The following is a 24179-nucleotide window of genomic DNA, read 5'->3' as shown; positions in this document are numbered from 1 at the left end:
GTATGCGGACTTGGTGTGGCTTCTTGTGTAACCGCCCTTTCAACTACCGGATCTTCCCGGTCTCCTTCAGGGCCCGGTTCAGATAGAGGGTCCCTACCACTTTGGTCTTACAGCCTGGCTCTTGAGAGGGCACGTTAGAGGAAGAAGGTGCTATTCTGAGGTGGTGATAACTACCTTGTTGTAGGCTCGCAAGTGGTCTACCCCGACAGCATATGCTTGTGTTTGGCACTCCTTTGTGGTGTGATGTGAGGCTCGCACTTGGTCTCCCTTTCAGGCTTCTATGGGACAGCTTTTGGCCTTTTTGCAGGCTGGTTTGCATAAGGGGCTAGCCCAGAGGTTCCCAAACCTGATCCTGGAGGCACCCCAGCCAGTCAGGTTTTTGGAATATCCACAATGAATATTCATGAGTGAAATTTGCATGCACACTGCCTCTAGCTTGCAATTTGCTTCGAGTCAAGGTGGCGGCTCTAACTAGTTTTCGAGGTGACATTTTGGGTTCCTCTCTGGCTGCTCATCCTAATGTAGTATGATTCTTATGCAAGGTTCTTCATCTGCACCCTCCACTGTGTTTTCCCTGTCTGTCCTGCTACCTTAACTTAGGTCTCAGGGCATTGCAGAGTCCGCCTTTGAGTCTTTGCGTAAGGCTTCAGAGAAGGATCTCACCTTGGATGCAGAGGAGTAGCCTAATAGTTAGTGCAGCGGGCTTTGATTAGGCTCCTTGTGACCTTGGGCAAGTCACTTAACCCTCCATTGCCCCAGGTACAAAAAAACTTAGATTATGGGCCTCCTAGGGACAGAGAAATTACCTTTATCTAATGTGTACAGCGCTGCGTACATCTAGTGGCTCTATACAAATGATTAGTAGTAGTACCTTAAAAGCGGTTGTCAGTTGGTTATGGAGCCTTTTGCTTATATGATACACCATGACCCAGAGATATCGGGGATCCTAGTGGGTGGAAGAACACATAAAATTGCATTGTTTGCAGACGATGTCCTGCTCTACGTGACTAGACCTTTGTCAACATTCCCTAGACTTCTTCAGCTTATTGAGGAATACGCTGCGGTGTCTGGGTTTAAAGTTAACATGGCAAAGTCTGAGGCTCTCAATGTTACAATGCCCACTGAAACAGTGGCTGAGTTAAAGGCGTCTTTCCCATTTCGATCGGCTCGTCGGCAGGTTAGATATCTGGGGGTAAACTTGACCTCGACTCTATCGGAACTCTTTTCGGCTAACTATAAAAAGTTGGTTAAAGTCATTGCTGCAGATATGGAGAGATGGGGCGAGCTGGAGACCTCCTGGTTTGGCTGGATAGCTATTATTAAGATGAACGTGCTGCCTCGTCTCCTATATTTATTCCAAGTGCTGCCTGTGATGATGCCCAGGCGATTTCTTGCTTCTATACAGGATCGTATTGTGCGCTTCATCTGGACAGGAAAATACCCAAGGTTATCACGTGCCCTGTTGTACCAAGATCGGAAAAGGGGAGGGCTGGGGGTTCCGAACCTCCATTGGTACTATCGGGCGGCTCAGGGGAAGGCAGCTATAGAATGGTACCAAGACTACCCAGACCGGCAGTGGGTACACATTGAACAACAATCTTTAGGGCCTACGCCGTTGGGGGCGCTTATGTGGCTGCCGAAGCCCTTTCGTCGTATGAAGGAGGGGGTGTGCTCTTCAGTGGAGGTTACTCTACATTATTGGGATAAATTGTTTCAAGGGGGCCGCTGTGAACTCTCTCATTTGGCCCCAATCGCATACAATCCCTTGTTCTTGCCTGGGACCATAAAAGGGGTCTTTACCAGATGGTACGGAGAAGGGTTGCGTACATGGGGCCAAATGTTTGACAGCACTACTCTGCTTAGACAAGCAGTCCTTACAGCAGAGTTCCCTGGGGTGAAAGGATATGAGTTTGCATACTGCCAATTGTCACACTTCCTCCGCACTGCGGCAGTGCGCCTGGTGATCCAGAAGGAAAACCCTCCCCTAGAGGTGATTTGTGAAAGATCCACCACTTCTCGTGGTTTGATTGGTAGCCTATACGGGTGTGTCAGTGCACAGGTCCCGATCTACAGTACTCATAGGAGGGGATGGGAAAAGGAATTGGGAGTGACATTGGGTGAACAAAGATGGGAGAGAATTGAGAGAGAGGTGATGGGTGTCTCCACGTATGTACCACTTAAAGAGAATGCAGTAAAAGTACTATTCAGATGGTACCTAACGCCGGATCGCCTCGGGCGCATATACCCGACTCTGTCGGGCTTGTGCTGGAGGGGGTGTGGTATGCGTGGCACCATGGGGCACATCTGGTGGACCTGCCGTAAAGTTAAAGCATTTTGGAGGGTGGTTCATAATAGGATGCAGAATTGGTTGGGGTCTTCTATCCCATGGGCCCCAGAGGTGTTCCTTTTCCCCACAAAAGTGGCTAGGTTAAAGCCCTGTCAACATCAGCTGTTGAAGCAGGTGACAAGTGTAGCCCGTATGGTAATTGCTCAACACTGGAAACAACCGGGGATACCATCAGTTATGAAATGGCATAACAAATTGAAATATGTGTGTGAGATGGAAAGGCTGATAGCAGTTCGAAAGCATCAGACACATAAATGGCATTTGGTATGGAAGCTTTTTATTGATGATGCAAAGAATGTTTAGATCGTGAGTGCTGTTTATGAGTTTCTGGAACTCTGACATGGTTCATCAGTTGGGTGGGTAGAGAGGGAGAGGGGAGGTTGGGATAGGGAGGGTTCAGGAAAAAGGAGGGTCGTTATCTTTGAAAACTCTTATAAATATTGAAGTTATTAACAGATGCAAAAAGATGCTACGCTATATTGAAGAGCTGTACTACATGGTATTAATGCTGTCTGGATTTAGATGTGATAATGTATTTACAGTTTGTTAAATCTTGCATGTTGTAAAGAGTGCATTTTCAATAAAGACTTCTTATAAATAAATTTAAAAAAACGGTTGTCAGCTATCGTTGTCTAGGGTTGGTTCCGGGGTCCACTTCACAGAGGCAGTGGGTTCCCACAGAATAAGCAATCCACACGGATTTGGATATATAAAGTATATTATATTTGCATACATGTATTGGCTCACAGCACTTAGTACAGGAAAAAGGGTACAAGCTGTCTCTGGGTGTTTGTTCAGAGGAAGAAATAAACCTTGGAATAGGGCTGTCTGAGAATGGGGGGAGCAGAGCCAGGTGCTGTGGTGGCTAAAGATGGAGGTGTGCAGAGAAAGAAGAAGAAGAAACAAAGACAGCCCAGCTGGTGCTGTGGTGGCTAAAGATGGAGGTGTGCAGAGAAAGAAGAAGAAGAAACAAAGACAGCCCAGCAGAGTCCCGTACCCTCTGCTGCAGGGAGAAAGAAAGAGGGAGACAGTAGACCCCAAGCAGAGCTATGTGCTCTGCTGCACAGAGAAAGAAAGAGGGAGATGTAGTGCCCTGGACACAGAGAAGTGCCCCGGGACAGAGAGAGCGACAGTAGACCCCACGCAGAGCTCTGTGCTCTGCTGCACAGAGAAAGACAGCCCCCCAAATAGTGCCCTGAGCTCTGCTTTATATCTAATAAGAACAGAAAAAGATCAAAACTTATCTTTCTTCCAGTTATTTCCTTTACAGAACTCCAGATTACTTTCTGAAGTCAGGAAAGCTTATCTGAAGTCAGGAAGACAAATTTACCTCTTTGAAATCCCTAGTGATGGAGCCTCTATGTCTGGCCTTGGTTGCTCAGAAGCCCTGTTCCCAGATGGAACAAAAGGTATGTTAATCAAGAGTAATTGAGAAACCAAAGGGCTATCAGGCCTCAGACCACCATTTGGTGCCATCCTCAGTGGTTCCTGAAGGGGAGGGGGGAGAGTTTATCAGAGGTCAGAAGCTGGTTTAATATTGTCAAACTGATTTCATATTAATATAAGTATGTCCAGCAATAATTTTGACCTCCCGCAATCCTGACAGCGGTATTTCTGGTATCGATGGCATCAGCTCGGAGGGTCTCTGAGATTCAGTCTCTATCATGTCGTGATCCTTTCTTGCAGTTTTTGGAGGTGGGAGTGACCTTGCGGCCTGTGCCTTCCTTTTTGCCAAAGGTCATCTCGGCTTTTTATCTTAATCAACTTCTGTTTCTTCCAGCCCTTTGGGAGGAGGATTATCTTTCGGACTTCCATGTGCTTCGTTCTTTGCATGTGCGTTGGATCCTTCTCCGCTATTTTCAGATGTTCAGCGACTTTCGCTGGACTGACCATCTGTTTGTGCTGCTTTCTGGCCCTTGACATGCGGCTTCTAAGCTGACTATCGCTCGATGATTTAGGGAAGTGATTTTCTCTGCTAACATGTTGTTTAGTCAGGTGGCACCGGAACCTTTGCGAGCCCATCGACTTATGGGACAGAAACTTCATTCTGTCCCTGGAGGAGATCTGCCAGGTGGGTACTTGGGCCTCGTTACACACTTTTTCGAGGCATTATAGGGTGGATGTGGTGGACAGATCTGATGCTTCCTTTGGAGCGGCAGTTCTGGCTCGGGGGGGGGGGGGGGCAGGTTCATGGATTTATCTGCTACCTGCACTAAGGTTAAAGAAACATTGTCTTACCTCATAATATTCTTTCCTTTAGCTGTACCAGATTAATCCAGGACCCCTACCTGGCTTATCATCACAACATCTTTTTTGCTGTGTGTTTGTTGTTTCATTCTGTTTAGAATTCTTCTAGTAGAGGAAGTGACGTCACGCGGCTGAATGGCCGCTTAACTCCTGAGCTCCGTGTCTCCTCACCCTCTCAAAGGTGCCTCCCGAATTAAAAACCTCTCTAAAATCGCGGACGGGACTATAAGTGATCGTAGAACGTCCCAGGCAAATCGCCATGAGTAAAAAAAAGCAGAGCGCAGCAGCGCGAACATGATCGACCGGCCACGAGGCAAGCGGAGCGGGGCCTTGCGCGCCCTCCATCTCCCAAAGCACGCTGCCCGTCGGAGTCAGGTTCAGCTTCCTCGAGGGAGGATGGTACCGGAGGTATTGAATCGGCCCATATGCAAGCCCTCCCAGCGGATTTGACGCGCTGCCTGGAGACCATTCGAGCAGAAATTAGAATCTCTAAAGAAGAGATCTTAGAGCACGTGGACGCTCTGAGCGTAGATTTGAGAGAGCTGGGAGGCCGAGTGGAATCCTTGGAGGAGAAGGCAGAAGAGCAGGGGGAAAAAAACGAGGAGGTCGATAAACAACTTGCTAAGCTAAAGGAACAGTCGGAGGAATTCCAATATAAATTAGACGACCTGGAAAACCGAGGGCGCAGACATAATTTAAGATTCAGAGGAGTTCCAGAAAATGGAGACCGAGAGGTAATCCCGGAGGTGGTGCGAAATATATGTGCCCAGTTGATGGGAGAAGATTTGGATACAGCTGCAATGGGCATTGACAGGGCACATAGAGCGCTTGGGAAAATGCGAGATAACAAACCCCGGGACATAGTGGTACGCTTCTCTTCATATAATTGCAAGGACCAGATATGGCAGAAAGCTAGAAAGAACCCCGATGTGGAATTCAATGGGGCGAGAATTGCAATATACCAGGATCTCTCCTTATTTACTTTGAACTCGCGCAGAGCCATGAGACCGGTAATAGAGATTTTGAAGAGAGAGAAGATTCTTTACAGGTGGACATTCCCGTTTGCACTTTGTTTTGAGATTAAGGGTGTGCAGCATAGATGTCGAGGAGTGGGAGAAGCCTGGAAACTTCTACACGAGGCTGGATTGGCCTCTACAGCTACCCTACCAATGGAAGTGGCATCCTCCACAAAAGCAAGACTCCAGAGATGGAGGAGAGTAGAGAAAGCACCCAAGAAGCCCAAGACCTGAGCAACAGAGGTGAAATCAGGGAACCGGTGCGAGGAACCAGAACCTGAGACACCCTGAGAGGAGGTGATGTGAAGAGAGACATTTGGGGGACTAATGAAAAATAAAAGACGGTATAAGTTAAATATTGATAAAGTTGAGAATGCATGAGGGAAAGGGAGGGGGCGGGAGGGGGGGCTGTAGGGAGTGTTTAGTTGTGTGGTGTTAGGCTCCTGTTTAAAAGTGAGTCTATTCGGCTGGTGGGGTCGCTTCCTTGTAACACCCACCTGGTGCCATATGGGACCAGATGGTGGATATTGGATTTTGGGTCAGGGAAGATACGGGAGGGGGGGGGGGGGGGAATTGGGGAGGGAGGGATAAGGGATTGAGAAACATCAAAACAACCAGGAAGCAAGTGAGTTGGAAGAAGGGGGGTGAAAGAAAGGATAGCCATCCTCCAACTGAAGTGGGGAGCAACTATAGAATAATCAATGGTGGGATTTAAATTGGTAACTTATAATATGAAGGGGTTGAATTCCCCTTATAAGAGGCACGCGCTGTTTCGAGAACTGCAGCTGTTGAAACCTCAAGTGGTCTTTTTGCAAGAAACACATTTAACGCAAAAGTATGAGAGCCTGCTGTCCTCTAAACAGTATCCACTGGTGGTGTGTGCCTCAGATGTAAAGGGGGCTAAAAAACGAGGCGTGGCAATACTATTTCACAGAGAGGTCCAGGTGCAGATTGTACGTTCTAGAAAGGACAGGGAGGGAAGATTTCTTCTACTGCAAGTGGTGCTGGAGCAGGAGGAGTATACCTTGGCAAGTGTATATGCGCCAAATGAGAGACAGGGGGAGTTTTTCCTTCGTCTCCGAAAAGAGATGCAGAGCTTTGCCAAGGGGAAAGTAATAATGGCGGGAGACTTTAATGCCACTATGCAGCCTGGATTAGATCGTTCTACTCCTCCTGCCCCGCTGGATTGTAAAATTTCACAGGCTTTAAGAGATTGTGTGGATGAGCTGGGCTTATATGACGCCTGGAGACTGGCACACCCCAGGGTGAGAGACTACACATTTTACTCCCAGGTTCATCTGTCTTATTCCAGGCTTGACTACATCTTTTTAGACAAGGAACTGTCTGGGGGAGAGGGGGAGTCTTCTATAGGCCACATTAGCATATCGGACCATGCCCCGACCTGGTCTATTCTTCCGTCCCTAAGAGAGGAACCGAGAGAAAAAAGATGGACGCTCAACAATGGTTTGCTACAGGACCAGGAATTAGTAGCGGGGTTTCGTCCAGTGTTGAAAGAATACTTTGATATGAATTTAGAATCGGGACCCTCTCTGGGAACGGTGTGGGACGCCTTTAAGGCAGTCTCCAGAGGCTATTTTATACAGGGAGCAGGTCGGAAGGCGAGGGCACATAAAGTCAAATTAGCCCAATGTATGGATGAACTTGGGAGACTAGAGGCGAAATATAGGGCCACGGGGTCCCTGAAGGACATGCACAGATTGCAGGCGGTTAGATTGGAGCTCGGTTCGCTCCATGAAGACAGCTTGCAATTTGCATACGCAAGGATGAAGCAGGTCTATTATGAACACACTAACAAACCCGGTAGGTTACTAGCAATCAAATTAAGACAGTTGAGATCCTCTCGTCACATCATGAAAGTCAGAGATGGTAAAGGGCAGGTGGTGCATAGATCAGCACAGATCAGACAGTGCTTTGCTCAATACTATGAGAACCTATATAGGGAGGACGCCACTGTGCAGACCGAGAAAATTGACGATTACTTGGGAGCTAGGGGGCTGGCGGTGCTGACCGAATCACAGAGGGAAGAGTTAGAGTGTCCGGTTCGGGTAGATGAGGTCATTAGGGCTATAAAAACTTTGCCCACAGGGAAGGTACCTGGGATGGACGGATTCACCAACGAATTTTTTAAGGTATACGCTGTGGAGCTGGCCCCCTACCTGACACTGATTGTTAACTCAGTGAGGGAGGGTGTGTCACTTCCTAAGACTATGATGGAGGCGTGGGTGGCTGTAATTCCTAAACCAGGTAAAGATGTCACGTTATGTGCTTCATATAGGCCCATCTCCATATTAAATGCTGATGTAAAAATCTTAGCTAAGGTTCTGGCAAATAGGTTGGGGACCGTGCTTCCTAGCATGATCCATCCGGATCAGGTTGGGTTTGTAGCCAAAAGACAGGCAGCGGATAACATAAGGAGAATGGTGGACCTTGTCTATGCAGCCCAGAGGAAGGATAGACCAACAGTACTGCTTGGATTAGATGCTGAAAAGGCATTTGATAGGGTCCACTGGGGGTATTTAGATAAGGTTTTACACCGGGTAGGGATAGGTCAATTTTACAGAATGTGGATTAGGGCTCTGTACTCAGAACCACAAGCCTGTGTGCGCGTCAATGGAGGGAACTCCGGATTATTTCGGCTGGGGCGAGGAACCAGGCAGGGTTGCCCTCTATCCCCCCTCCTGTTTGCTCTGGCAATGGAACCATTGGCGGATGCCGTCCAAGCTAGCAAGAACATTGCTGGAGTGCAGGTGGGTGGGAGGGAGTATAAGATTGCCCTATTTGCAGACGATGTTCTTTTGACTTTAACCAAGCCATTAATCTCTTTTCCTAATTTAATGCAGGTGATAGAGGAATACGCGACAATATCTGGGTACAAGCTAAACGCTAACAAGTCCACTGGACTGGCGGTGGGAGTCCCTCCTAGAGTGATGGACACCTTGAAGGCGTCCTTTGTCTTTAAATGGGAGGCTAAAGCGTTGAGATATTTGGGAGTGCAGTTGCCTTGTAACTTGTCTGAGCTGTTCACCAGTAATTACCCGTCACTTAAGCGAGCTGTGCAGAGGGACCTGGACAGATGGATGTCTATGGGACTGTCCTGGTTTGGGCGGATTGCTGCAGTAAAGATGAACATTTTGCCCCGACTTCTTTATCTGTTCCAGGTCATTCCCATGAAAATGACCAGAACGTTTTTATCAGGTCTACAGGAGGCGATTAACCGCTTCATCTGGAATCAGAAGAGACCCCGATTGCCCAGGGCCCTGCTATATAAGTGTAAGCGGTTGGGAGGGTTGGGGGTACCCAACTTGATCTGGTATTATGGTGCGGCTCAGGCAAGGGCTGCAATAGCCTGGTTTAAAAGGGAGGATCATCATGTATGGGTTGACATTGAGCAAGCGTTGGTGGGGTCCCGGAGACTGGGACAGTTGATGTGGGTGGCGGGTAAATATAGGGGGAAAGTAGATAGATTTCCGCACACAGTGCAGGCTACTTTTCATTATTGGGATCATATGTTTTCAGATAAGCAGCCATTGATATCAGGTTTGGCCCCGATACTGGATAACCCTTTGTTCGAACCAGGGATGGGGAGTGTCACTTTTCGTAGATGGGCGGAGTCTGGATTAGATTCATTGGGGCAGCTGCACAAGGGAGAGACTATGGTGTCCTTTGAAACATTGAGGGACGATTTTGGGCTTAGACAGGGGGACCGATATGCCCACCTACAGCTGATGCACTTTTTGAAGAGTTCTGCATATGTAGAATGTTTGAGGCGAGAGGTTCATCAGCTGGAGGAAATGTGTGTAGAGGACAAAGATACCCGGGGTATGATAACTAAACTGTATGCTTACCAAGAGACCAGAGCTAAACCGTCCCTTCTACACAGGCAGAGATGGGAACAGGAGCTGCATTTTACATTACCGGAGCCCGAGTGGGAGGCTCTGGAAAAGCAGATTTTGAAGTCATCCGTGTCAGTAGCTACACAGGAGAGCGCCATAAAGGTATTCTACCGGTGGTATCTGACACCGGTTCGACTAAATCATATGTTCCCCCAGGTATCAAAACTTTGTTGGAGGAACTGCGGGGGGCTGGGGACTGCAGGTCATATATGGTGGCTATGCCCAAAGGCGCAGGCCTACTGGAAGGGTGTGCGATCTCGATTACAGAGGTGGCTGGACCGGTCAGTGCAGTGGCATCCTTCAGTTTTCCTGCTTGGGTCTAGGCCGGCGGGGCTAACGTCTGATCAGTGGATCTTGACAAGGTATGCTTTGCATGCTGCTCGAATAAACTTAGCGCAAAGTTGGAAATCCCTCGTAGTACCCCCAATACGAAGATGGATCACTAAAATAAGATACATGTGTGAGATGGAAAGACTGACTGCCGTGAAACGGAGAACTGTGCATAAGTGGGAAAGAATCTGGGAACCCTTCTTACAAAGGTGCTCTGGTTGAAATATGTGATGGGAGATAATTGGGGAGTAGTAGGGAATAGATGGGGGGGAAGGGAGAGGGAGTGTGGGTGGATAGGGAGGTTTAAAATACCAAAATTGGATAAAAATTGAAGTAAAATATGATTCTAGTTACAGCATTGATATTATGTTGGTACCCTTCGGGTGCTAGAGTTATGTATATTGAGTGTTCCAGAATATATGGTTTTGTAAGGTGGCACGCATGTATTTTAATGTTCATCAATGCTTAATAAAGACTTCTTTAAATTAAAAAAAAAAAGAATTCTTCTAGACATCTGCAAGATAAACATTAACTCAGAATCTAACCATATGTTCCAGTTTCTGCTAATTCTTTGTTCTGTTCAAGCTGTTGGGTTCTTCTTTTTCGTTAGTGAGGAAAGTTCCTTACGGTTTAGTTCCGGGTTTTTGCTTTGTGATGAGATATTTACTAAACTATGAAGGGAAATGGGGACTTGATATACCGCCTTTCTGAGGTTTTTGCAACTACATTCAAAGAGGTTTACATATATTCAGGTACTTATTTTGTACCAGCGGCAATGGAGGGTTAAGTGACTTGCCCAGAGTCACAAGGAGCTGCAGTGGGAATCAAACTCAGTTCCCCAGGATCAGAGTCCACTGCACTAACCACTAGGCTAGTCCACTAGTCCAGTGTCACTCACTTAAGTTAGTTAGTTATTACTATCTCCACTTGCTACCAATATAAGGGTTAAAGATCTTTTCAATTAGTCACTTAGTATAACAATCAACAACATATACCTCTATTCAGGAAATCTAGACTGCCCCAACTTGACATGCCCCAACTTGACATTTCGTCCTTTAGATTGTAAGCTCCTTTGAGCAGGGACTATCCTTCTTTGTTAAACTGTACAGCGCTGCATAACCCTAGTAGCGCTCTAGAAATGTTAAATAGTAGTACTAGTAGTAATATGTGACCTTTCAGTTATCTAAATTTTTTATATATGCATTATACAATATAATGCATATATAAAAAATTTAGATAACTGAAAGGTCACCTATGTTGTTGATTATCTCCACTTGCTGGTAGATGGATACAACCCACCAGTTCATGGATTCATCTGTTGCAGCTAAAGGAAAGAAAATTATCAGGTAAGACATAAGTTTTCCATAGTAAACAAAAAAAAATTGAATATCACTCTTTCATATACTGGAAGCCTATGAACTTTTCATATTGTATCAGTTTTCTTCAGAGAATAAATTGGGTGTAACGCTGTATTCTGGTTAGATTTAAGGTTTTTTTTTTTAAAGCTGCTTTGAACAGCCCAAATAGATGATGTTACAGTAATGTTTTATTAAAAACTTTATATAGCACAAAGCTTTACCAGTTCAAGATACGTACAATAGAAAAGGAAAAGAACGCCATTATACAGCTGAAAAAACATAACCCAACATTGTTATATTTGCTCACAGACTAAGGCCCCTGTTTACAAAGCTGCAGTAGTGACTGCCGTGTGGCAATGCAGACTTTGAATGGGCTGTGCCAGCATTAGCACACCAGCAGCTGCTATATTACAGTATCAGTAAATCCCCACACCCAGCAACACAACACAACAATGATTATACTGGACAATATACAATTTTCATCCTTTCCATCCTCATGGTGCCTGATACACACCTACCTCACTTCAACCACAATATAACCTGTATTTGTTATCAACCGACTGGCGAACGCCTGTACGGTACTCAATGTAAGCCACATTAAGCCTGCAAATAGGTGGGAAAATGTAGGATACAAATGTAACAAATAAATAAATCATTAAGAGGGGCCTTTTGCAATGCCGCACTAGTGTTTTTAGCTCGTGGTAAAAAATCAGCTGGTGGTAAACGCTGAGACACCCTTAGGAATATAATAGATGTCTTCCGTGATTTAAGTTTAGTTTCTGCATGTTCAAGTTCTCATTTTCGAGCTTGCTTTCATTGTGGTATCTGGATTATTTAACAGACCTGTCTCTGTAGTGCCCAGTTGAGGAAGTGCAAAGTATATTTCATCAGGATTTGGTATGGGTGGTGCTATTAGATGACTGCTATTTTCAGATCTTTTTGACTGTTTGAAGATGGGATGGAAAAGCCTCAGATATGCTCGACACAGCACCTTCTTGCAAACGAACACAATACAAGCTGGTTCTGTCAGTGTCCTCTTTCTGAAGTGCTTTGAGCACAAAACTGCAAATTTTGAGGGAACAAAATTTTTACATTAAACTGCAGTAATCCAACACTGTTGATGAACGGGATTTGATGGAAATGGAAATCTAAGCAAAGAATATGTGACAATTACCAACTGATATTATTATATGAATGGTTTAGCCAGACAACTATCAGAGCCAGCCACGGTTGTATAATTTACATTATAATTGTGTTCAGATTTGGGTAGTGTGTAAATGCTATTCTCCGAGGACAAGCAGGTTGCTTGTTCTCACTGATGGGTGACGTCCACGGCAGCCCCTCCAATTGGAACACTAGCAAAGTCCTTTGCTAGTCCTCGCACCGTCTTCCCGCCCGAACCGGCTCGTGCCGGCCAGTCTTCTTTTGTCCGCGATCGGTACGGTCGTGTTTCGCCGTTCGCGCCCAGAACGTTGACCTCGCGCGTCGTTTTTGGACTTCGCTTGAAAAAAAAAAAGTGTCGGAAGGAGACCTTTTCGGTCTGTTCCCCTTCCTGTATTTCTAGTTTTGCCCCGGTAAGTTTTCTTTCGTCGTCGGGGTAGGCCCTTTTTAGGCCTCGGTTCGAAGTTTTCTTCTCCCTTTTTTTGTGGTGCCATTTTCGCCATTTCGAGTTTTGATCTCGCCGTCGCGATTTTTCCGCCCATGACATCGAAGTCTTCCAGCGGCTTCAAGAAGTGCACCCAGTGCGCCCGGGTAATCTCGCTCACTGACAGGCACGCGTCGTGTCTTCAGTGTCTGGGGGCTGGGCACCGCCCGCAGGCCTGTCATCTGTGTTCTCTTTTGCAAAAGCGGACTCAGGTAGCGAGATTGGCCCAGTGGAACGTTTTGTTCTCGGGCTCTTCGTTGGCATCGGCACTGGGAGTATCGACTGCTTCGACATCGTCGGCGCCCGGACCTTCATCCTCGCCCCCGATTGCATCGAGTGCATCGAGGCATCGGCCCTCTGCATCGGGGCCGAGACATCGGAGGTCGGCGTCGGTGGTACCGAGACCTCCTCGTCTGCTGATGTCGTCGGACGGTGGTGCTTCGTCTGGAGTGCAGGTGAGGGCTGTCCATTCCCCTGCTGGTGGCGGTGAGCCTTCGGGTGGGTCTCCCCCTACCCTGAGGGCTCCTGCGGTACAGCCCTCCCGAGACCGACCTCCTTCGGCCTCAGCCCCGAGGAAGCGACAGCTGGATTCTACGTCCTCCTCATCGGTGCCGGGAAGCTCCGGTGACATGCTTCGTCCCAAAAAGTCGAAGAAGCATCGTCACCGGTCCCCTTCCCGTGTCGGCACCGAGAGCTCTGGGTCGCCGAGGGAGTCGGCACCCAGTAGGCATCGGCACCGAGAGGACCGCTCGCCCTCTGTTCAAGAGGTGTCGGTGCGCTCCCCTTTGGACAGCCCGGAACAGCCTCCACGCCCGGAACAGATTCTGACATCGACACCTGCATCGGCTTCTATGTCTTTTTCCACAGCCGCTCTGCACGAGAGTCTCCGGGCCGTTCTCCCAGAGATCCTGGGAGAGCTGTTGCGCCCTACCCCTCCAGTACCGGGGGTGCTTGCGCCACCTGTACCGTCGAGCGAGGCGCCGGCTGGCCCATTGCCCGGGGTGAGGTCTCCGACATCGGTGCCGCTTGCGGTACCGACTGCGGTAACCTCCCAGGAAGGCTCCCCGACTACGTCGCCAGAGGGAGCTTCGCCGGTGCGGGCGAGGGAGTCTACCTCTCGACGCTCCCACCGTGGCCGTGGTTCCACGGAGTCGAGCCGGGCACGGCTGCAGACACAGGTTCGTGAACTTGTGTCTGACACCGATGGTGAGGCCTCGTGGGAAGAGGAAGAGGACATCAGATATTTCTCTGACGAGGAGTCTGAGGGTCTTCCTTCTGATCCCACTCCCTCTCCTGAAAGGCAGCTTTCTCCTCCCGAGAGTCTGTCTTTCGCTTCCTTTGTCCGGGAGATGTCTACGGCCATCCCCTTCCCGGTGGTTGTGGAGGACGAGCCCAGGGCTGAAATGTTTAAGCTCCTGGACTATCCTTCTCCACCTAAGGAAGCGTCCACAGTACCCATGCACCATGTCCTAAAAAAGACATTGCTGGCGAACTGGACCAAGCCTCTAACTAATCCCCACATTCCCAAGAAGATTGAGTCCCAGTACCGGATCCATGGGGACCCAGAGCTGATGCGCACTCAGTTGCCTCACGACTCTGGAGTTGTGGATTTGGCCCTAAAGAAGGCCAAGAGTTCTAGGGAGCATGCTTCGGCGCCCCCGGGCAAGGACTCTAGAACCTTGGACTCCTTTGGGAGGAAGGCCTACCATTCTTCTATGCTCGTGGCCAAAATTCAGTCCTACCAGCTCTACACGAGCATACACATGCGGAACAATGTGCGGCAGTTGGCGGGCTTGGTGGACAAGCTCCCCCCTGAGCAAGCCAAGCCATTTCAGGAGGTGGTCAGGCAGCTGAAGGCGTGCAGAAAATTCCTGGCCAGAGGGGTGTATGACACCTTTGATGTTGCGTCCAGGGCCGCTGCTCAAGGTGTGGTGATGCGCAGACTCTCATGGCTGCGTGCCTCCGACCTGGAGAATAGAATCCAGCAGCGGATTGCGGACTCGCCTTGCCGTGCGGATAATATTTTTGGAGAGAAAGTCGAACAGGTGGTAGAGCAGCTCCACCAGCGGGACACCGCTTTTGACAAGTTCTCCCGCCGGCAGCCTTCAGCCTCTACCTCTACAGGTAGAAGATTTTTTGGGGGAAGGAAGACTGTTCCCTACTCTTCTGGCAAGCGTAGGTACAATCCTTCTTCTCGACAGCCTGCGGCCCAGGCTAAGCCCCAGCGCGCTCGCTCTTGTCAGCAGCGTGCGACTCAGCAAGGCCCCTCAGCTCCCCAGCAAAAGCAAGGGACGAGCTTTTGACTGGCTCCAGCAGAGCATAGCCAACATCCAAGTGTCAGTGCCGGGCGACCTGCCAGTCGGAGGGAGGTTGAAAGCTTTTCACCAAAGGTGGCCTCTCATAACCTCCGATCAGTGGGTTCTCCAAATAGTCCGGCAAGGATACACCCTCAATTTGGCCTCAAAACCTCCAAATTGTCCACCGGGAGCTCAGTCTTACAGCTTCCAACACAAGCAGGTACTTGCAGAGGAACTCTCTGCCCTTCTCAGCGCCAATGCGGTCGAGCCCGTGCCATCCGGGCAAGAAGGGCTGGGATTCTATTCCAGGTACTTCCTTGTGGAAAAGAAAACAGGGGGGATGCGTCCCATCCTAGACCTAAGGGCCCTGAACAAATATCTGGTCAAAGAAAAGTTCAGGATGCTTTCCCTGGGCACCCTCCTCCCCATGATTCAGGAAAACGATTGGCTATGCTCTCTGGACTTGAAGGACGCCTACACGCACATCCCGATACTGCCAGCTCACAGACAGTATCTGCGATTTCAGCTGGGCACACGTCACTTCCAGTACTGTGTGCTACCCTTTGGGCTCGCCTCTGCGCCCAGAGTGTTCACGAAGTGCTTGGCTGTAGTAGCAGCGGCACTTCGCAGACTGGGGGTACACATGTTCCCATATCTCGACGATTGGCTGGTGAAGAACACATCCAAGGCAGGAGCCCTGCAGTCCATGCAGATGACTATTCGCCTCCTGGAGCTACTGGGGTTTGTGATAAATTATCCAAAGTCCCACCTTCTCTCAGTGCAGAAGCTCGAATTCATAGGAGCTCTGCTGGATTCTCGGACGGCCAGAGACGAGGGCCAACAACTTGTTGTCCCTCGTCTCGCGGGTGCGGACGTCCCAGCAGATCACAGCTCGGCAGATGTTGAGATTGCTGGGCCAAATGGCCTCCACAGTTCATGTGACTCCCATGGCCCGCCTTCACATGAGATCTGCCCAATGGACCCTAGCTTCCCAGTGGTTTCAGGCTGCTGGGGATCTAGAAGACATGATCCACCTGTCCACAAGTTTTCTCAGATCCCTGTATTGGTGGACGATTTGGTCCAATTTGACTCTGGGACGTCCTTTCCAAATTCCTCAGCTACAAAAAGTGCTGACAACGGATGCGTCTCTCCTGGGGTGGGGAGCTCATGTCGATGGGCTTCACACCCAAGGAAGCTGGTCCCTCCAGGAACGCGATCTACAGATCAATCTCCTGGAGTTACGAGCGGTCTGGAACGCTCTGAAGGCTTTCAGAGATCGGTTGTCCCACCAAATTATCCAAATTCAGACAGACAACCAGGTTGCCATGTATTACATCAACAAGCAGGGGGGCACCGGATCTCGCCCCCTGTGTCAGGAAGCCGTCAGCATGTGGCTCTGGGCTCGCCGGCACAGCATGGTGCTCCAAGCCACATATCTGGCAGGCGTAAACAACAGTCTGGCCAACAGGTTGAGCAGGATTATGCAACCTCACGAGTGGTCGCTCAGTTCCCGTGTAGCGCGACAGATCTTCCAGGTGTGGGGCACCCCCTTGGTAGATCTCTTCGCGTCTCGAGCAAACCACAAAGTCCCTCAGTTCTGTTCCAGGCTTCAGGCCCACGGCAGACTGGCATCGGATGCCTTCCTCCTGGACTGGGGGGAGGGTCTGCTGTATGCTTATCCTCCCATTCCTCTGGTGGGGAAGACTTTGTTGAAACTCAAGCAAGACCGAGGCACCATGATTCTGATTGCTCCTTTTTGGCCGCGTCAGATCTGGTTCCCTCTTCTTCTGGAGTTGTCCTCCGAAGAACCGTAGAGATTGGAGTGTTTTCCGACCCTCATCACACAGGACGAAGGGGCGCTTCTGCATCCCAACCTCCGGTCCCTGGCTCTCACGGCCTGGATGTTGAAAGCGTAGACTTTGCCTCTTTGGGTCTGTCAGAGGGTGTCTCCCGCATCTTGCTTGCTTCCAGGAAAGATTCCACTAAGAGGAGTTACTTCTTTCTATGGAGGAGGTTTGCCGTCTGGTGTGACAGCAAGGCCTTAGATCCTCGCTCTTGTCCTACACAGACCCTGCTTGACTACCTTCTGCACTTGTCTGAGTCTGGTCTCAAGACCAACTCTGTAAGGGTTCACCTTAGCGCAATCAGTGCATACCATTACCGTGTGGAAGATAAGCTGATCTCTGGACAGCCTTTAGTTGTTCGCTTCATGAGAGGTTTGCTTTTGTCAAAGCCCCCTGTCAAACCTCCTACAGTGTCATGGGATCTCAATGTCGTTCTCACCCAGCTGATGAAACCTCCTTTTGAGCCACTGAACTCCTGCCATCTGAAGTACTTGACGTGGAAGGTCATTTTCTTGGTGGCAGTTACTTCAGCTCGTAGAGTCAGTGAGCTTCAGGCCCTGGTAGCCCAGGCCCCTTACACCAAATTTCATCACAACAGAGTAGTCCTCCGCACTCACCCTAAATTCTTGCCAAAGGTTGTGTCGGAGTTCCATCTGAACCAGTCAATTGTCTTGCCAACATTCTTTCCCCGTCCTCATTCCTGCCCTGCTGAACGTCAGCTGCACACATTGGACTGCAAGAGAGCATTGGCCTATCTGGAGCAGACACAGCCCAACAGACAGTCCGCCCAATTGTTTGTTTCTTTTGATCCCAACAGGAGGGGAGTGGCTGTGGGGAAACGCACCATATCCAATTGGCTAGCAGATTGCATTTCCTTCACTTACGCCCAGGCTGGGCTGACTCTTGAGGGTCATGTCACGCCTCATAATGTTAGAGCCATGGCGGCGTCGGTAGCCCACTTGAAGTCAGCCACTATTGAAGAGATTTGCAAAGCTGCGACGTGGTCATCTGTCCACACATTCACATCTCATTACTGCCTGCAGCAGGATACCCGACGCGACAGTCGGTTCGGGCAGTCAGTGCTTCAGAATCTGTTCGGGGTTTATAATCCAACTCCACCCCCCTAGGCCCATGTTTGTTCTGTTCCAGGCTGCACTCTCAATTAGTTGGTAAATGTTTTAGGTCAATCTCAGTTATGTCCTCGCCGTTGCGAGGCCCAATTGACCATGGTTGTTGTTTTGAGTGAGCCTGGGGGCTATGGATACCCCATCAGTGAGAACAAGCAGCCTGCTTGTCCTCGGAGAAAGCGAATGCTACATACCTGTAGAAGGTATTCTCCGAGGACAGCAGGCTGATTGTTTTCACAAACCCGCCCGCCTCCCATTTGGAGTTGTGTCTTCCCTTCTCTTTGTCTTGCTACATATGAGACTGGCCGGCACGAGCCGGTTCGGGCGGGAAGACGGGCCGCGCATGCGCGGTGCGCATTGGCGCGCGAGGACTAGCAAAGGACTTTGCTAGAAAGTGTTCCAATTGGAGGGGCTGCCGTGGACGTCACCCATCAGTGAGAACAATCAGCCTGCTGTCCTCGGAGAATACCTTCTACAGGTATGTAGCATTCGCTTTATCAAATGCATATTTATCTCATGCACATTCATTGTTCATATTCTGAACACTCACTAGTTTTAGGGTACTTAAGGGGCCCGGTTGAGAACTGTTGAGCTAGTTGACTTCTTGAGATCCCAGACAGCCCTGTTATAAATCAGTGCTAGCTTTGCATCTTTTCTTTGCTGTCTGAGCTGAGAAACCAGGAGTAGATAAGCAGTTGTGTTCCAGAAAACAAAAGGCGCAAGTTCCCACATACCATCTTTCTCTTTTGATCTAGGTACAGGAAAAAAAGGATTTTAAATGCTCCCAGGTTTCAACCTAATTTACGTTTAACAAAAACCTTTTGCTCTTTGAAATAAGAACTCTTGAGTGTTGAGCACCTGATTCTTTTAACATGATGTCTGTTTTAGTGGCCCTTTACTTGGTGAAAACATCTCTGTACAAATACAACACCTGTTAAGGTGTCCACCCCCTCCACATGACACACTGATTACGATTTAGAACAAATTAGTACTCTGATGAAAATTTATTCCATTGTGATTGATCCCATGTGTACATTTGTAAACTGCACAAGTTGGTATGTTTCTAACTATAACAGTTAAAATAACAACGAACAACGACCACATGCAAAACTTCCTTGGCGAATACAGCAGCTGCTTGTTGGTATTGGACAAAACAATATGGCCACTACGCTAGGGAGAGAGCTTCAACTTTTTTTCGTCATGCTGTCTCCTTGTTAATCCATCCTTCTTGGTATTTGCCAAGGAGGTTAGATTAAGAACAGGAGAAGGCCTGACAAAAAAGTTGAAGCTGGCTCAGCCTTGCCCTCCTCCGTGCAGCTGACATCCCCATACCCCCAAACATAGTAAACTAACCTAAGACCTGCTGCATCCATGTTGTCGTTCTTCATTGTTGGTAGCATTTTTATTTGATCTTGCTTATATTTTCAAAATGCTGGCTTGTGTAGCATACGGATGTACACAGAGGAAGTATCGTTAGAGTACTAATTTGTTCATAATCAGTGTGTCATTTGGAGGGTGTGGTTATAGGGACACCCTAGCAGGTGTTGTAAATAAGTACATCCTCCTATATAATAATTCTCACCTCCAACGTTCTATGCGTCTTGCTGCCTTTGTCCGTGGCTTTCTTCGGAGTTGGTCTGCTAGGCTCCATAGATCAGGCTGACGTCACGTAGAACACCAGAGCCGGAGGAGGAGGGGCGAAAAGGGGCAGGGCACAGGGGTGGAGGCGGAGCTTGAAAGAGAAACAGAAGCGTTGAGGGGTGGAGTAGCCGAGAGTGTCGCGACCAATGGCAGGGAAAGGAAGGTCGGAGTCCTAGGGCGTGAGCGGAGGGGGCAGAACTACGGAGAGCGTGCTGCTGTGCCGAGTCGGCACGCGGGTGCGCTTGCGCGTTCCTGCACGGGGAGGGGGGGACCTCAGGAGTCGGAGCGGCGCTGCAGAGGAGGAAAGCAGGCGACAGCTGCGGCTGCCCCTCCGGGCCCCATGGGAGGGTGTGTGAGCAGCCGCCACGACTCCTCGGGAGGGAGGGACCTTGAAACTCGGAGGCAGGAAGGGACCCTGAAAGTCGGAGGGAGGGGACGACCCTGAAAGTTGGAGGGAGGGAGGTGGGGGACGACCCTGGAACTGGGAGGGAGGGGGCCCCTGGCACACACTCTCATTCTCATACACACACTCGCACCCAGTCTCACTCTCTCTCACAGACACACTCGCACCCAGTCTCACTCTCTGTCACACACACACACTCGCACATTCACTCTCTCTCACACAGTGACTCACACACACTCTGAGGAAAACCTTGCTAACGCCCATTTCATTTGTGTCCGAAACGGGCCTTTTTTAAAAGTAAGTACATAAGTATTGCCATACTGGGAAAGACCAAAGGTCCATTGAGCCCAGCATCCTGTTTCCAATAGTGGTCAATCCAGGTCACAAATACCTGGCAAGATCCCAAAAATGTACAAAACATTTTATACTGCTTATCCCAGAAATAGTGGATTTTCCCCAAGTCCATTTAATAACGGTCTATGGACTTTTCCTTTAGGAAGCCGTCCAAACCTTTTTAAAACTGCGCTAAGCTAATCGCCGTTACCACATTCTCTGGCAACTAATTCCAGAGTTTAATTACACGTTGAGTGAAGAAACATTTTCTCTGATTCGTTTTAAATTTACTACATTGTAGCTTCATCGCATGCCCCCTAGTCCTAGTATTTTTGGAAAATGTGAACAGACGCTTCACATCTACCCGTTCAACTCCACTCATTATTTTATAGACCTCTATCATATCTCCCCTCATCCGCCTTTTCTCGAAGCTGAAGAGCCCTAGCCGCTTTAGCCTTTCCTCATAGGGAAGTTGTCCCATCCCCTTTATCATTTTCGTCGCCCTTCTCTGCACCTTTTCTAATTCCACTATATCTTTTTTGAGATGCGGCGACCAGCATTGAACACAGTATTCGAGGTGCAGTCGCACCATGTAACGATACAAAGGCATTACAACATCCTCATTTTTGTTTTCCATTCCTTTCCTAATAATACCTAGCATTCTATTTGTTTTCTTAGCTGCAGCAGCACATTCATGCATAGATGTTTTCACGTAATAAAGGGCCACCAAAATAGAAATCATGTTAGGAAAATCAGAAACATTCAGAGTTCTTATTTCAAAGAACAAAAGGTTTTTGTTAAATGTAAATTAGGTTGAAACCTGGGAGCATTTAACATCTTTTTTTCCTGTGCATACGTCAAAAGAAAAAGATGGTATGTAGGAACTTGCTCCTTTTGTTTTGTGGAATGCAGTAAGTATTATAAAAATGCACTTAATTTTTTTAGCACTACTATTTCAAAGACAGATATTGAATAATGGTGGAAGAGCTTCCTTCATGCAGAAATTCTGTCTAAAGTCAGTTTAAATATGACAACATTGTCCAGTTCTGTTGTATATATTTATTTGTTCTTCAAGTCTGTGTGGTTGTAAAAGGCATTTATAAAAAAGAAAAAAATCTTTGATTCCCGGCTGTGAGTTTGTATATAGATAAGTGTGATTTTGTTATGAAGGCAAACAATTCACCACCAAAATACAGTAGACAGCAGCACACTATTGTTGGCAAAGCTAAAACCTATGTTATCAGAATATGAATTTCGATCTGTAGTTCAGAGTTTGGTTATTTCTTGCATTGATTTTTGTAATGCGTTGTACATGGGCTTGTCAAGATGCACGCATTGCAAATAATACAGAATGTTTCTTCCAGATTATTGGCTGGTATGTTTACAATTCTCCGTTCCTTGCATTGGTTACCCATCTATTCCAGAGTGCAGTACAAGGTTATGTGTTTAATTCATCAGGCATTGTACTCAAGCTGTGATCCTCAATATTTAAAACATGTGATTCAGGAGTATCAGCCATCCAGAGCTTTGGGAATGGTCTGGATGTGAAATTTCTGGCCTGTGTTATAAATGCTTCCCTCTTTTTGCAGGTATCTGGTGATCTCCTTATATTCTCTCCTCCTCTGCAGTGTCTTTCTGGCCAGATCTTGAAATATCTGGGGTTTACAATTCTTCCAGGCAAACTCACCCAGTCCCCGAGCTGTGATGAAGTCTTTTAACCAATTGATAATATTACCTCCAATTCCAAGTTTGTCCAAAAGTTTAGCAAGAATGTTATGATCTACCATGTCAAAAGCGCTTGACAAATCAAATTGCAAAAGGAGGATTTTGTTTCCAGTTGCGATTTCCTGTTTGAATTTAGTTATTAGAGTAAGGAGGACCGTTTCTGTGCTGTGGGCAGATCGGAAGCCTGATTGTGACTCAGGAAGGATAGAAAATTTCTGAATATATTCATTTAGTTGTGAGGTCACTCTAGTCTCCATTAGTTTAGTGATTAGAGGAATGGAGGCAATTAGACGGTAGTTGGTAACGTCGTTTGATTTCTTTGGATTTTTTGGTATAGGTGTTAATAAAATATTACCATGATTGGTAGGGAAGGAACCTCGTTGAAGCAGGAAGTTTATGTGAGTGGTGAGATCCAAGATGAAGCATGTTGGGGCATCTCTTAAAAGGTAATTTGGACATGGGTCTAGATGGCATTGTGACTTGGAGAGTATGGAGATGGTTTTGGTGACTTCCTCGGTGGTCAGGGGGGTGAAGTTAGACCAAAATCGGTCAGCTGGTATTTCATCTATACTGGGATCAAGTTCGTCAAGAAATGAGTCTGCAGTGGTTGCCTTGAGAAATTCATTTGCGAAGATTAGTGATTTTGTCACTACTACTACTATTAAACATTTCTATAGCGCTACTAGACTTATGCAGCGCTGTACAAATTAACATGAAAAGACAGTCCCTGCTCAACAGAGCTTACAATCTAAATTGGACAGACAAACAGACAGCTAGGGGTGGGGAAATTGCAGTGGTAGGGGTGATAAGTGAGGGTGTTGAGTAAGAGAGTCATGGTTAGAAGTCGAAAGCAGTAGCAAAGAGGTGGGCTTTAAGCCTAGACTTGAAGACAGCCAGATACTGAGCCTGACGTACTGGCTCAGGGAGTCTATTCCAGGCATAGGGAGCAGCGAGATAGAAGGAACGGAGCCGGGAGTTAGCACTAAAGTATTTCGCTAATTGGTCAGCCGAAGGACGGTTTGATGGTGAGGTTGTCACTGGATCTGTGTTTAAAAGATTTTTTATAAGTTGGAATTGTTTTTTAATATCAGTGCCAAATGTAGTAATTTTTTGTGGGTAATAGTCTTTTTTGGCATGTTTAATGGCATATTTATAGGTTCTTTGAGATTGCTTCCAGGAGTTAAAGGTAAGGCTATTTTTAGTCTTTCTCCAAGCTTTTTCAAGTTTCCTGGTTAGAGATTTTAGGTCTTTCAGAGAATCGTTAAACCAAGGTGATGATTTGTTCATTGGAGCCGACTCTGTGGGTGCTGTGGGTGCTTGAGCACCCTCAATATTGAGAAAATTCCTTGTATGTGTCCAGGGAGGGGTTATTTTCATTGGGCTTAGCACCCCCAATAATTTTGAAAAGTTGGCTCCTTTTTGTGTTATGCACATTCTTATGGAATATGCTTAGATTTTCGCATGAAAATCTCGGAACAATATGCAGAATCTGGGGGGGGGGGAGTGGGTGCAGCTACAGTTAGGTGCATGAATGCATACTTCGATGTTACAGAACAGAAACAGTTTTAAGCTTCCTTTTGAATGACGAGCAGGATTAATCCTTTCATTCCTGTCTGCCTAAAACTGCAGCCCACTGCTTGCCCTAAAACTGCTTGTCTGACATTGCTGTCTGGATGTCTCAACGCCACCTGAAATTAAATATGACCAAAACCGAGCTTCTCATTTTCCCCCCCAAACCCACCTCCCCGCTCCCCCCGTTTTCTATTTCTGTTGATGGCTCTCTCATTCTCCCTTGGGGTCATCTTTGACTCTTCTCTCTCCTTCTCTGCTCATATCCAGCAGATTGCCAAGACCTGTCGTTTCTTTCTTTACAACGTCCATAAAATCCGCCCCTTTCTTTCCGAGCACTCTACCAAAACCCTCATCCACACCCTTGTCACCTCTCGTTTAGA

At 47.8% G+C, this 24179-nt stretch overlaps 1 protein-coding gene across 1 annotated transcript in view; it reads left to right on the top strand.

Annotated features, from left to right (window-relative positions):
* The window catches only part of LOC115481199, a 202175-nt gene that overhangs the window by 8533 nt on the left and 169463 nt on the right, over window positions 1-24179 (top strand). Inside the window, 2 exon segments of the mRNA XM_030220625.1 lie at window positions 6371-8093; window positions 8472-8747. Of these exon segments, the coding sequence (XP_030076485.1) occupies window positions 6371-8093; window positions 8472-8747 (1999 nt within the window).

The sequence above is a fragment of the Microcaecilia unicolor genome, chromosome 1 (genome assembly GCF_901765095.1).
Source record: "Microcaecilia unicolor chromosome 1, aMicUni1.1, whole genome shotgun sequence".
Lineage (NCBI taxonomy): Eukaryota > Metazoa > Chordata > Amphibia > Gymnophiona > Siphonopidae > Microcaecilia > Microcaecilia unicolor.
Note: the sequence above shows the minus strand (reverse complement) of the source record. Positions and strands in the feature narration are given on the sequence as shown.